Raw genomic sequence first — 13,500 nt, 5'->3', positions numbered from 1 at the left:
AATTTACATAAATTTGTGCAAATTGATTAAATATAGGATACGGTAAAAAGTCATACTTTTAATTTTAGGCTTTTATTGTAGAGATGCCTCGTTTATAATATTGTACCTTGTTGTCCTGGGAATCCTTATTTGAAAAATCAGATAAATAGGATAATTATACAAAAGTTCTTGTCAAAAAAAAGTTTTTAAAAATCAGCATGATTTCAATTGACATTCTGGGGATTGCAGTCCTTCCCAATGTAATTTTAATGGGGGTGTTAAAATACTCATACATTCCCCACCCCCCCCCCCTCCCTCCACAACCGCATGTCACTGTTCGAAAACACATATCTTAGTTTGTGCCCGAAGGCTGCAAAATAGGTAAAACTAGGCTGAAAAATTTCCTTGTTAAAAAGTTTCTCAAAAATGTCAATCCTGATTCTAGAAGTGCAACATCACACTTGGCCTCAAACAAAATGTAGGTTTATTGGATGGTCCCAAAAAATATCAGGATCTAAAGGGATAAGACAATTAACGATAAATCGATATACAGGCTCAATGATAATAAACAAAATTACCCATTCTGTACATTAGAACTGACAGCAAATTTTCTACTATTCTGGGACCAATTAATCAAAGTTTATAGTAAAAACAAAATGTTTATTCAAAACAAATAAGATAACGTAATTAATAAACTTTCGGTACGAGTATAATTTATATTCACTTACTTAAAAATACATGGGTTACTTGCTAAGACAGTTGAATGGGAATTGAACAAGGGTCTGGGTTAAATCAATTTGGTAACTTATCATAAAGGGTGTGCAAAATAATGAGTAGATTTTTAAAAAGGTACACAAACTGATAGAACCGCTATTAAGTCTACTTTTAGGAAATATAAAAGCGATTCGTGTGATACATATAGTTTAGGAGCTACGTGTTAAAATGTACCATCTGTCTTAAACTTGACTTGCGAGTAAGTTTTGGGACATTTTACCACCTAGCCCCTAGATTGTTTGTAGCACAGGAACCATTCTTATATTTCCAAAAAATACAGTTCATAGCGATTCTAATGGTATGCGTAACATTTTTATACTATTAACACATCCTGTGCAATTTGAAATTTAAAATTGTACGCATCTCTTTTTGCACAATCTTTTCTCTAATTTTTAGTTATATACTTGCAAGTCAAGTTTTAAGTCATTTGGAACATTTTACCATGTAGCTCCCTAACTATACGTAGCATAGGAACTGTTCTTATATTTCCTAAAAGTAGAATTCATAGTTGTTCTAACAGTATGCATACCTTTTTTCTGCACACCCTTTAGCACAAAAGAAGAAAAATTCAATATCAAAATATCTATTTTCATTTTTTTACATTTATAATTATATTGCTTAAATCAAAATCATATTCAATGGCCTTTAGAAAGGTCATTTTAAACTAAATTTTGCTATTTCAGAAGTTAATGAAAAACCTATATTTTTCTCCAATTAACTGTGTTATTTTTTAGCAAAGTTTTTAGGCAAACAAAACTTTTTTTTCTTTACTAGTGCTCAAGAAGAGTACATAATATATTGAATTTTTTATGCAAGGGAAACATTTTTGATTAGAGTTGATAAGAGCGTGAGAGGTAAATAATAGCACATAGTACATAGCTTTAAATTTCTTTACTTTAAACACCACAGATACTATTGCTTTAATTAAAAGTAGCGGCAACGCCCCTAAAGACTTCTAGAAGCACGTGATTTGGTGGGGGTTAAATTTACCCCCCCCCCCCATCTTTTTAGAGGAAAACAAAAATTTTGGGGTTGGTGATACTATCCCCCTAGATAGCTATAAACCTTCCCAGGACCTATGAGAAGCTACACTGTAATTCTGGACCGTATCGGTTCAGCGTTTAGCGAGAACCTTCAGTACAGACAGACATAACCCCTGTTACTTTTATATTTAAGATAAAGAATCTGAATAATTAAAATATGTGTAGATAGGCATACAAATCCTTATACTAAAGTAACAGGATGTCTGTGTGTTTGTGTGTCTGTGTGTCTGTACCGAAGGATCTCGCTAACCGCTAAACATATCGGGTTCTCCTTAACAGGGTACCTTCTCATAGTTCCCGGGAAGGTTTTTACTATTTTGGGGGAGGGTACCACCACCTTCCCAAGAGAAATCACAATAAATCGAAATTTTTTTTCTCTCGAATAGACTCCTACGTAACATTGCAAAGTATCGTAGAATATTGATAGAGACTCCTTCGAAGGTATAGTATTATTTTTTTTTAAACCAAACATTTAAAGTGCCACTAGAGGCCTCTAGGGGGCGTAACCGCTAGTGTATAGGATATAGTCACATCTAATAGATATAAATACTTAGTTTTACTTTTTAGCATAAAATTCTTAATCGATTAAAGTCTGTCTTCTAAAAATTTTTTTTCTAAAAACATTTCCTTTGCTCACATTGAGTTGAGTTCTCCTGTTGAGAAATTAAACTTTTATTTGTCTTCATACAAAGATTAGCTTTACAGGATAAAAGGTATGTAGATTTATGGTTATAGAATATTATGACATGGGAAAAATTGTCGTCAATTTAGGTTGCTAACATGGACATCAATTATTGGTCAGTTCGTTCATCCAGAAGGAGGAGAGAGTGTGGGGAAAGGGTGGTGGATGTGTTATATAGTTATTTAAGCCAGCTACGAGTTTCATTTCATTAGAGTACTAGTATTATCTGGTGTAGGATCCAAGTAATAATATATTAATTTGCTGAATATAGTGTTTTTTTTTTAAAATAACTATTCTGGAAATAGTTTATTTTTTCATTCATGGATCTCAAGGGATAAGACATTGGAAGATAAATTTATATACTACTCCAATTGTTAATGGAAAAAGGCACTACAAGTTTGTATAAGATGTAATATAAGTACCCAAAGTTTTAAAGCCAAGTGATGGAAAACGTATTTAGAAAACTTTGGAGACCAGTAAAATAATAAGTGTCATTTTTTCGAGATAAATATAAAAGTCCCAGGCTAACAAAACAGGAATTAATTATGTGATTCGTACTATATTTTTGCATGGAAAGTTGTCTGTAAAACGATACGATACACAATTTTACAGTATGGCTCCAGTGAAAGAAATCTAAACTTTTAAACACCATAGTACATTCATTACACACAACGATTGCAAACTGACGAAAAAATATGTAATACACAAAATTTATAATAAAAAATTTTACTCCTCTCTCTAGTAGCGCAGCTACTTTTTATCTAAAGATCATACAACCGTCTGGCCGTATATTTTGTTAAATTAGTACAACTTTTTAGTTCATTTGCATTCCATTTTCTAACTTCAAAATATAAATTTCTGAGTATACTATTTTCATATTTCTTAAATCTTACTTTTGAACAGTTTATAGAAATGTAATTTGTTAATGTTGTGCTACTTATTTACAAGAGTTAAAAATCTTATATAACCAAAATATTTAATGTTATATAAGTAAATATTTCAATTTTTTAAGCATTGACAACCAAGAAAAGGAATAGATTATTAAAAATAACGTTATAAAATCACAGAAAATATAACTTTTTTCACTATTTTATTTATTTTTTTAGTTTAAACCATTTGATTACGTCACTGCAAAGAAAGACATAAAATATTTATCCTTCTGTATATCCTTAAAGCAGGACTTTGATACTACCAACAAATCCCCCCCCCCTGACACACACACACACACACACACACCGGAACAATCCCTGTTGTTAACCCTCCCCCCAAGCACTTCCTGTGTACGCCCCCGGCCCCCGCGCCCTGGGTGGGAAATTGATTAAAAATGGGTTTACGCATGCTTTTTTGACGCTACTCATATGCCCCCATGTATCTTTCTATCCATTACAAGTCCTAAAGACCCTCATATTTTTGTTTCGTACCACAATACAAAGCTTCTTCAGCTTAAAATCAAATTGTTATATCATTATTTTTAAAAAAGATTAGGAACTTCACCTTCTCAGGGCCTTTTTGACGCCCTGCGTCGCCGTAGAAATAACCCCGCCGGGGAATAAACGAAAATTTTTAGAATTTTTTTCTGGTTGATTTATAATTGTTTACTAGATTTAACTATTTTGAAATATGTTTAACAATTTATGATTGTGGAAGTTATTTTAATTCTTAATAGGAAAACTTTTTATAAACATTAGATAGAATTGAAACATCCAGGATAACGTCGTTATAAAAATATTCAACGCGCTTCGTGTTTTGTGGTAGCGAGCTTCTACACACATAAATCAACACACACACACATATACGCACATACAAACACACACCCTCTCACGCACATACGCACACAAGCACTTACGCACGCACATAGTAGCTAAGCGCCCTTCCCCACCCCATTCTTTCTCAGTGGAACCAGTAGCGCATCTTGACTCTTGAATAAAATCATAGACAAAAAATTCACAGAATTTAAAAACCATTCTAAAGAAATAAGTATTTTTTTTAGGTTTATAAAAATGAATTCAATAATACTACTGTTTCTCATATCAAATTAATTAGGCGGATTTGCCCCTACCATCTAAGGGGCTATGTATTCGAAAAAAGCTTAAAATCACCACATGACTTAAATCTGAATGAAATTGCCTAACCATCATAGGTAGCTTTTTTAAAATAGAGAACCCTATCGGTTCAGAAGTTACTAAGATCTTAAACTTCGGACAAAAATTCTTCCCACATTAAAAATTAAGTTTTATTTTATCAATCATCTAATGTAAAAAGATAATGATTCTACCATGCAAATCAAAAAGTTAACATAACCGAGAAAAAAATGGCCAATCTAACTGATTTTTGTTGAGTAGGTTAAAAAATTGGGTAGTTATTAGTTGCGAAGGTCGGCAGATTTGTCTGGCGTATTGCAGCTGAACCACACCACTCCACCATAAAGTTAAGATAGTTAAAAAGTACATGGGTCGAATACATATAGAAAATGACTGGGAGGGAAAAGATGTCAATAGATTGATAGTTGTCCCTAAATTGCAATGTTTATACAATGGTGGCATCAAACAGAATTTATTTTATTTAATATTTTGAAGGATAGTTCAAACAGCAACCTTTTTGGCCTATTTTTTGTATTGAAAACCTCCCCCCAAATTATTTATAAACTTTCACAGGAAGCTGCATTGTAAAACCATATTGGTTCTTCGGAAAGCCAGATTCTTCAGTACAAACAGACATACATTCAGATAGACATCCTGTTTCTTTTAAATAAAGATGTAAAGAATTACTATACAAATATAGGTCAACCTAATCTGTATTACATGCCTCATTTCCCTCATATTTTCATATTTATTTTCTAAAAAGGGTTGGGTGTTTCATTGCGTAATTAAAGTCATGAAAATTAAAGAACAAAATTGATAGGAGGACAAAATTTCAGAGATACCTGCAGCTTCCTTAACTAAACTTGATATTCTGTTAGCCTATGCATTTAATGGCGTGCACGGGGTTTATTGCTTCCAACCCCTCATTGGCTTGAGGCAATTACCTCAGGAGTTCTCGAGCTTTAGGCTTGCATGTTTATCTTGGATATTTTTAGGTTTGCTGTGACTAAAAAGTGCATTTCTCTTGCGTGTATATGAATTCACTCATATCCTTTTTACCCAGGCCCTTTTCAAATAACCCTCAATAATGGATTTATTATTACTTGGATCTAGCACCAGATTTTTGTATTCTCTAATAAATTGAAACACGCTGCGGGCGTAAAAAACAATACCCACCCCCCCCCCACATCCCCTCCACTCCTACTGGATAAACAAAATGACCAATAAACGAAATTCATGTTATTAACCTTTAGTTGACGACAGTTTTTCCCCTGTCAAAATATCCACGTATATTCTACATCCATTCCCCCAATTCCATTCTTGATTAATGTTTTTACAATAAAACAAACAAAAATATCAATATATTGGTTTCTAATAAACTAATATATCAAATTTAATCATTAGGCCATTTCTTTATTTTTGGCAACGAATCTACTATATTATAATTCACTTTGTCCGTTTGTCGATCTCTGTATTTTTTTTATTAGCGAAGCTTTTCTATAATTCCAAATGTTTATTCTGTATGTCTTTCTGAAACGTTTTTGTTTTCAGGGAGGGGGACATTATTTTCTAGGGTGGTATTCAAGATACACAGCAAAAGTTTTTGGAAATTTACTGCTCTGGAAAGCACATTTTTAATTTTTCCTAGCACCTATCAAAGAAAAACTGCTGACACTTTATGTGAAGAATCATAATGACCACTGAGCACTAAAATTTTTCTATATCTATATTGCTGTGTTGAAGATGGATATTTTGTTCTTGTTTTAGCAGCTATTAAAGATAGATGTTTTGGTTTTTTGTAAAGCATTTAATCTTAAACTCACTATTTCTTACCAATTGCATGTTTTTCTTATTTTATACCATTTACAGCTCAGCTACTTATGGATGTTGCCATTCCTAAAAAATATCTTTTAATCAGCAACTGTTTGAGATGCTGTGAGTATTGGTTTAAAAAAAATGACGTAACAAAAAAAATTAGCCAATGAGAGGCCGTTATTGACCAATGGCGGCATGCGTAGTGGACTCTCATTGGCTAATTTTTTTGTTACGTCATTTTTTTTAAACCAATACTCACAGCATCACTGTTTGATATATCGGAAGACCTTTATTTGATCAACTTAAATCTGTATATGGAACATTGAAATGGCAATTGCAGATAAACTATTTTTCTTCCATAATTTATGAAAATAAAGTTAAAATCTATTTATCAAATGACAGACCCTCAGTAGAACAATAAGATTCATAAGTGCAAATAACAACATAAAAACTGCAACAGAAATTATTTAATTAATACTTCGGTTTCCAGTATGGCTTCAACACCGATCAGAACCGGTTCTTAGCTCATAGGGGCTAACAAACTGGTTTTAATTAAATAATTTTTCATTTTATTATCCATGGAAAGCTGTCTATATTACGATGCGATAAATAACTATTAAGAATATCTTTACATTACAGGTTATAGCTAATCAAAAAAATATATATAACTCAAGAAAACTTATATGTACAAAAATAAATACTGTACAAAATCGGACCCTGCATTAATTCCCTATTTCTACCATATAATAGTAACCTGTAAATGTACATTAAGATACAAAGAATTTTTTTCTAATGAAAGGATGTATATACACTATTTTAATTTTCATTTTTTTGTGCAGTTTAGAAGAACACCCTATTTTCATATTTGTGTGAAGTGAATAAGAAAGATGAGTTTTATAATTTTCTCTCAAGTTCTGTTGTTGGTGTAGGTCGTGTAGGAATCTTTAATATTATTAAATGCACTTTAAGTCAGTTTTCAATAGAATATATATTCAACAACTATTATATTATATTAGGTTATTTAAATAATTTATGTGTGTTACTTTATATAAAAAAGTTTTTACTATTTTAAGTTGTCATTCCATGTTAATTTATTATAAAATATTTTACACTGACAGCATCCAAAATAGCGAAGCTCTGAAAACGGTAGGATAAACGAACATTTACAATTGTTAGAACTGAATATGCATATAAATGTATAAGACTAAACAATATTGTAGGTAAATATGCTGAAAATATACCTAAATATAGAATAATGTTTAAGATCATACTTGCATTTTTAGGACTTGATAATAGAGATGATTAACTTATTAAATTTTTACTATTTCTTTTTAAATTGAATCTCAAATTACATATTTTGTGGTCCTTTAAAGGACCGTTGATGAGGTCTAAGCCACTAGATTATCCTCCAAATCCATACAGGGTTTTTCCTTGTCTCTTGAGAGCATAGACAACATCCATAGCAGTGACAGTCTTCCTCTTGGCGTGTTCAGTGTAGGTCACAGCATCTCTGATCACATTCTCAAGGAAAACCTTGAGAACCCCACGGGTCTCCTCGTAGATAAGTCCAGAGATACGCTTCACTCCACCACGACGAGCTAAACGTCTGATGGCAGGCTTGGTAATACCCTGGATGTTGTCTCTTAATACTTTTCTGTGGCGCTTCGCACCTCCCTTGCCGAGTCCTTTACCGCCTTTGCCTCTTCCAGTCATGATGATTGGTGTTGGTTGATTGGAAACAGTTCAACAACTGATGATTAAGATTTGGTTTACACAGTATTTATACCAAGGTCATATATTCACCTGGATTTACTATTGGCTAAATTTGTTTGGTGGGTGGAGTCGGAATTTATCAAAGATAGATTAACTTTGGATTAAGATGGACATTGGACATAGTAAGGGCGGGGTGGTCAATATTAATCTAAGACTAAGGTGACTGAAAAAGGCATGTAAAAAATATTAACATCCAGACTGATATTATGACAAAAAGGTATTTATTTAATTCTTTAGAGAATAATAATAATAAGTAATTCAGAGGCATATTAAGTAATTTTTCCAAAATATGAATAATAATGAAAGAGATCAAAATGGACAGTCCTAATTATGATATAAAATAGACGCTCATTCAAATGTTAAAAATAAATCATCAAAAATCTTTTTATCGCCTTCATAGCTAAATGTCAGAACAGATGGATAAAACGAGTTGTGTAATAGATAATCCTTATACAAAAGTATAAGGATGTATGTCTATCTACTTTGTGTACTGAAGGATCTTGCTAACCGCTGAACCTAAATGGTTTTCCGTTACACTGTAGCTTCTTTATAATAAAAATCCTGGGTCAATTTTTAACTATTTAAACCATTCTCCAAAGAGAAATCGCCATTAGAAAAATTACCCCTAGAATTTTTTCCCCCAGCATTAAGTACTAGTTTTAACGTCTCTAGTCAGATATTGTCATACTATTAAAACAATAGAAATATAAGAATAGAAGCATATTCTGAACCCTTTTTTCGTCCAATCTAAGAAGGAACATTTCTAGCAGACAAAAGTATTGTTTACTTTCGACTCAAGCTGATGTGGATTCTTAAAAAATGATAGACACGCTACTCGATAGTGAGGCAAAATTATTTTTGTGAAAAATCATCCAAAAGCACATTAAAAATCTACAAAAATTAAACAAAATCATATGTCAATAACCCTTTTAAGATTTTATTTAATTTTTGTAAATTTTTTTATTCGATTTTGGAGCATTTTTCACAAAAATAATTTTGTCTCACCAGCGAGTAGCCAGCCTAACTTTTTAAAAGAATCCACCTCTGTTTGAAGCTTTCAAATTTAAGACGAAATTTTTGGGCAATTAATTCTGATTCCGCAAAGCTTTCTACTAAGAAAATATACTGTTTACAGCTGACTTTTATATATGTATGAAATGAAAAAAAACATGGGTTCGTAACAAAATGTGTACACAATTTCAACCAATGAAATTAAAGGTATGTACCGATGCGATTCTCCTATTGGCTCAATCAGACATTACTTCTCTTTCTTAGTACCTTTATTATTAAAACATTATTTCTATGAAATAAATATAGAATTGGTTCACTTTTGAAACAATAACAGGTTAAAATTTAAAGATATGGTTTAAATCGGGTAAGACCTATAGCATAACCTTTAATTGGTTCTCAGGCGATAACCATCTCAGCTATTGCATACGACTAACAATTAGATTGCCTTTTTTTTTCTTAGAAGTTCTAATTGCGCATAATAATTAGTTTAGGCCATTACCTTCCTGACAAAAATAAAAGTAAGCTGAGTTCACTCTACCAATAAATTCATATTTAACAAAATAGCTTGTAAAAAATCAAGACTAGTTAAGTAACTATATGTTATAATTGAATATTGATCAAAATACCTAAATAATATTCTCCTTTATTTGCTCTTTTCTAATGCTATTGTAAAATAGGCGGAGTAAATCAATGGTTGTGGGCGGGGCTAACATACACCTGGAGAGTAAGGATTAGGCCATCCCTTTCTCCAGCTATCATACCAAATAAAACACCTTTCCTTGCTTGATATGACGGCAACTTGTGAGTATTCTATCTTCTCTTGGGTTCTCTCTAAAGTTTAAATAATCTAAACAATACCTCTCAAGTATCAATTATTTGAAAACCAACAGTAAAACAACACTATTAAAATGATTGACACTGCTACCACTGTATCTCCTGCCAAAAAGGTCGCCAAGACCGCCGCTGCTAAGAAGCCAAAGGTTCCAGCCGTCCATCCACCCTTTGCTGACATGATTGCTGGAGCCCTGAAAGCTTTAAAGGACAGAACAGGTAGCTCTAGACAGGCTATTCTCAAATATATTTGTGCCAACTATAAAGTTACAGCAGATAAAGCTGGTTTACATTTAAAAATGGCGCTGAAACGTGGTGTAACTGGTGGAACACTAAAAATGGCCAAATCCTCAGGTAAAGGAGCTGGAAGCTATAAACTTGGAGATAAGGCCAAGGAGGTCAAGAAACCAAAAGCTAAGAAACCAGCTGCCAAAAAGCCAGCAGCTAAGAAGCCTGCTGCCAAGAAAGCAACTGACAAAAAGAAACCAGCAGCTAAAAAACCAGTTAAAAAGTCAACAACTGCCAAGAAAACAACAGACAAAAAGAAGGTAACATCTGCTAAAAAGCCAGCTGATAAGAAAACTGCAACAAAGAAACCAGTTGTCAAAAAGCCAACAGTCAAGAAGACTGCTACCAAAAAATAGATAATATTTTATGTTGTAAATTTACACTATAGATTTATATATATTGTTATTGTTTGTTTCATTAAATATATTTTAAAAAATAGCTATTTTTAGTTGACTATACAATTATAAGGGTAAAATGTCAAGACAAAGGCACTGTAATTGTTATTTGCTTGTTTGATGATTCCTGTAACAGTTCGAAACAATTCATAAAGCATAAAGAGAGTTGTCCTCTCTATTTCAAACTTGCATGGCGATTCTTGTAGTAGTTGGGCACAATTTAGAAAGCATAGCAACTCTGTAATCGTTACCAGAATTCTGTACGTCCATTTTCAACATGTTGATTTGAATCAGCAAATTTTTTATATGATTTCTGGAATACTGATTCCTAGGACAAAAAAGTACTATGTTATAAATGAAGCATCTCTATAATCAACTCCTAAAAATGTAAGTTTGTCCTTAAACATTATTCTGTAGTTTTTACTTAAACTTTTGTTTCTATTTTTTATAAATTTATATTCTGATTATTCAGTTATGACACTCTACAAGTGTTAATGTGCGTTTTTCCTCTGTTCCAAAGCTTCGCTTTTATGGATGTTGTCTTCCTTGTTTTTATTTATGTATCTGGTTATTTGAAGAATGGTTCCTAGGATAGTACAATGTGATGACTTAGAAGCAAGGCATCTTAGTTTCCTATACTTAAGCAATTCTGCAACATGCAATTTTGTTTAGACTTATAAATGTACACATTTCTTTAATTTATTGGCTTACGTTATAACTACATACTTTTAATGACATAATGAAACAATATTTTGGCAAGTATGGATGTTTTGGTCTTAAATAAAGAAGATGTTTTTTGCATGATTTAACATGTTACCTCTTTTTGATTTTGAAATTATATTTTATGTCTATAGCCACATTTTATAGACTAGACTAGATGCTCATTGTATTGTGCAATCTTTCAAAGGGATATATGCATTAAAATATACCGAAACATAATATTGGGCAGAAATTAATGTATTTCAAAGAAAGAAAATTTTGAAAATAAGAAATTCGACCTCTATCACTTCAGAGGACAGCTGCCAACCTCCAGTTGACAGGATATAGTTAAATACTTGTTAGCAATAATAATTAGCTTAAAAAGTAAAACAAAAGTTTTTTTTAATATGGCAAAAAAATGATAATCTAAATCTTAATTTTGGGGATGATGATCTGAAGGACGCTCTTACTGGTGGTGATGATGACCCAGATGGTATCCAAGTACATGAGCGTTATGACAACTCATCTATTGAACTATGGTCCAATTTTTGTATTTGTAGCAGCCCAATTAAAAGTTGTAACAAGAAATATAACCATCTTTTAAAAACTACTATATTTACCTTATAAATTGGAGAATTTAAAACCATGATTGTATGTTTAGGGATTTCTCTTGATTGGAGAATGCTACAAATACAAAAATCGGACCATAGTTTAATAGATCAGTTTCCAGAATTGCAATTTTAAATTTAACCTCACACTTATATTGACATAGTAATAAAACAATATCGTAGCAGGTAATGGTGTTTTGGTCTTTCTTTAATTCAATATTGAAAATACAATTTTGATAAGAAAAAAATAATTTAGACTTAAAATTTGCTTGTTTTTTATTTTATTTAATCGAAATAAGTTAATGTAAGGAAATGCCAATAACAGGTCTCCTACTGATTTTGTTACTAGCGGCTCCAGAGTCACCTGGGATAGGAAGTAGAGAATTGCACCCCCCCCCCCCTCCCCCACATTACCAATTTAAGTTTTAATCTTAATTAAGAGAAGAGAAAAATCCATTTGGCAGAAGCTCATTGATAAAACAATCTTTACCTAAAAAAGCAGCCGATAAAATTTTTTTCTTCACAATATCAAAAGACCTTGTGAGTATTACTGAGATAACAAGTAAATTCTAAACTGTAAGTAAATAGGGAATATTTACAAAAAAAGTCTAGCATGAATCTCATCCAAGAAAATTAAGTTTGCCCCTAAACTTAGTGGACAGATGGACAATTGGAATTATAAAGTAGATTCGCTTCAAAAAAGGGAAAATAAGACACGAAAATATTTGGATCATGGAAAGAAAACGAAATAGTGGGTTTTGTCTTATTTTCATAGTAGCTTTCCACCTATTTCTAGCACCTGCAGAGCCAATTTCCAAACCTATCTAAAGCTACTGTTTCATTGATAGATATTAAAAGTCTTATTACAAAGAGTAACAAAACAAAATCCTATTGTTTAAAGTATTTTTTTGTCCGATAAGACATCGCTAATCACTTGACTGAATACGTTTTAGGAAAGGTTTAAATAAATCTCAGGGTGGTTTTTTGTTATTAAATCTTTAAATCCAGTTTAATATTTTTGGGTTTTGCCAATTTCCTTCCCTTTCCCCTCAAAATGGGTGCAAAATATAGATATCCCCAAGTGGATTTAAAAGAAATTCATTTTATGTTAGTATGTTTTGGAATTAAAGTCTACTCTAAAAAGTAGTTCTACCCCTTTTTTAGTAGCGAAGCTACTCTATAATTCGCTTTGTCCGTCAGTCAGTCCGTCAGTCAGTCAGTCCGTAACGCTATGGGGGAAATGTGATTTACTCAGCTCGTACAAATGATAAAAAGCTGAAACTTTTTGACAACATTTCCATTATTAAGGAGCACAATTAACTATAAAACATCAATGGCGGTCAGACCAGTTTTTAGCAGGTTTTAGGCTATTTTTATATTTTTTAGATTTTTCTCCATATCTTTGGTGTTTATGATCCGATTTTCAAAATTTTTTCAGATATAGATATCAAAATTAAATTTCCCGTCGATTACAGGAAACAACCATGACAGTCCAACTGTCTTTTGCAGGTTTTAGGCTAT

At 32.1% G+C, this 13,500-nt stretch overlaps 2 protein-coding genes across 2 annotated transcripts; one reads left to right on the top strand and one right to left on the bottom strand.

The window, feature by feature from the left end:
* Window positions 1–7,705: 7,705 nt before the first annotated feature.
* LOC145325621 (histone H4-like) lies at window positions 7,706–8,112 on the bottom strand. The gene has a single exon (XM_080168584.1). The coding sequence runs from the start codon at window positions 8,085–8,087 to the stop codon at window positions 7,776–7,778; it is 312 nt and encodes a 103-aa protein (XP_080024710.1). The 5' UTR covers window positions 8,088–8,112; the 3' UTR covers window positions 7,706–7,775.
* A 1,936-nt stretch (window positions 8,113–10,048) lies between these two features.
* Window positions 10,049–10,715, top strand: LOC145325620 (histone H1-like). Its single transcript, XM_080168583.1, has one exon. It carries the CDS (start codon window positions 10,067–10,069, stop codon window positions 10,631–10,633), a length of 567 nt encoding a protein of 188 aa, XP_080024709.1. The 5' UTR covers window positions 10,049–10,066; the 3' UTR covers window positions 10,634–10,715.
* Window positions 10,716–13,500: the final 2,785 nt, after the last annotated feature.

The sequence above is a fragment of the Acartia tonsa genome, chromosome 8 (assembly GCF_053477335.1).
Source record: "Acartia tonsa isolate MP-2025a chromosome 8, ASM5347733v1, whole genome shotgun sequence".
Lineage (NCBI taxonomy): Eukaryota > Metazoa > Arthropoda > Copepoda > Calanoida > Acartiidae > Acartia > Acartia tonsa.
The sequence above is the reverse complement of the archived record's forward strand: the minus strand, read 5'-3'. Positions and strand labels throughout refer to the sequence as shown.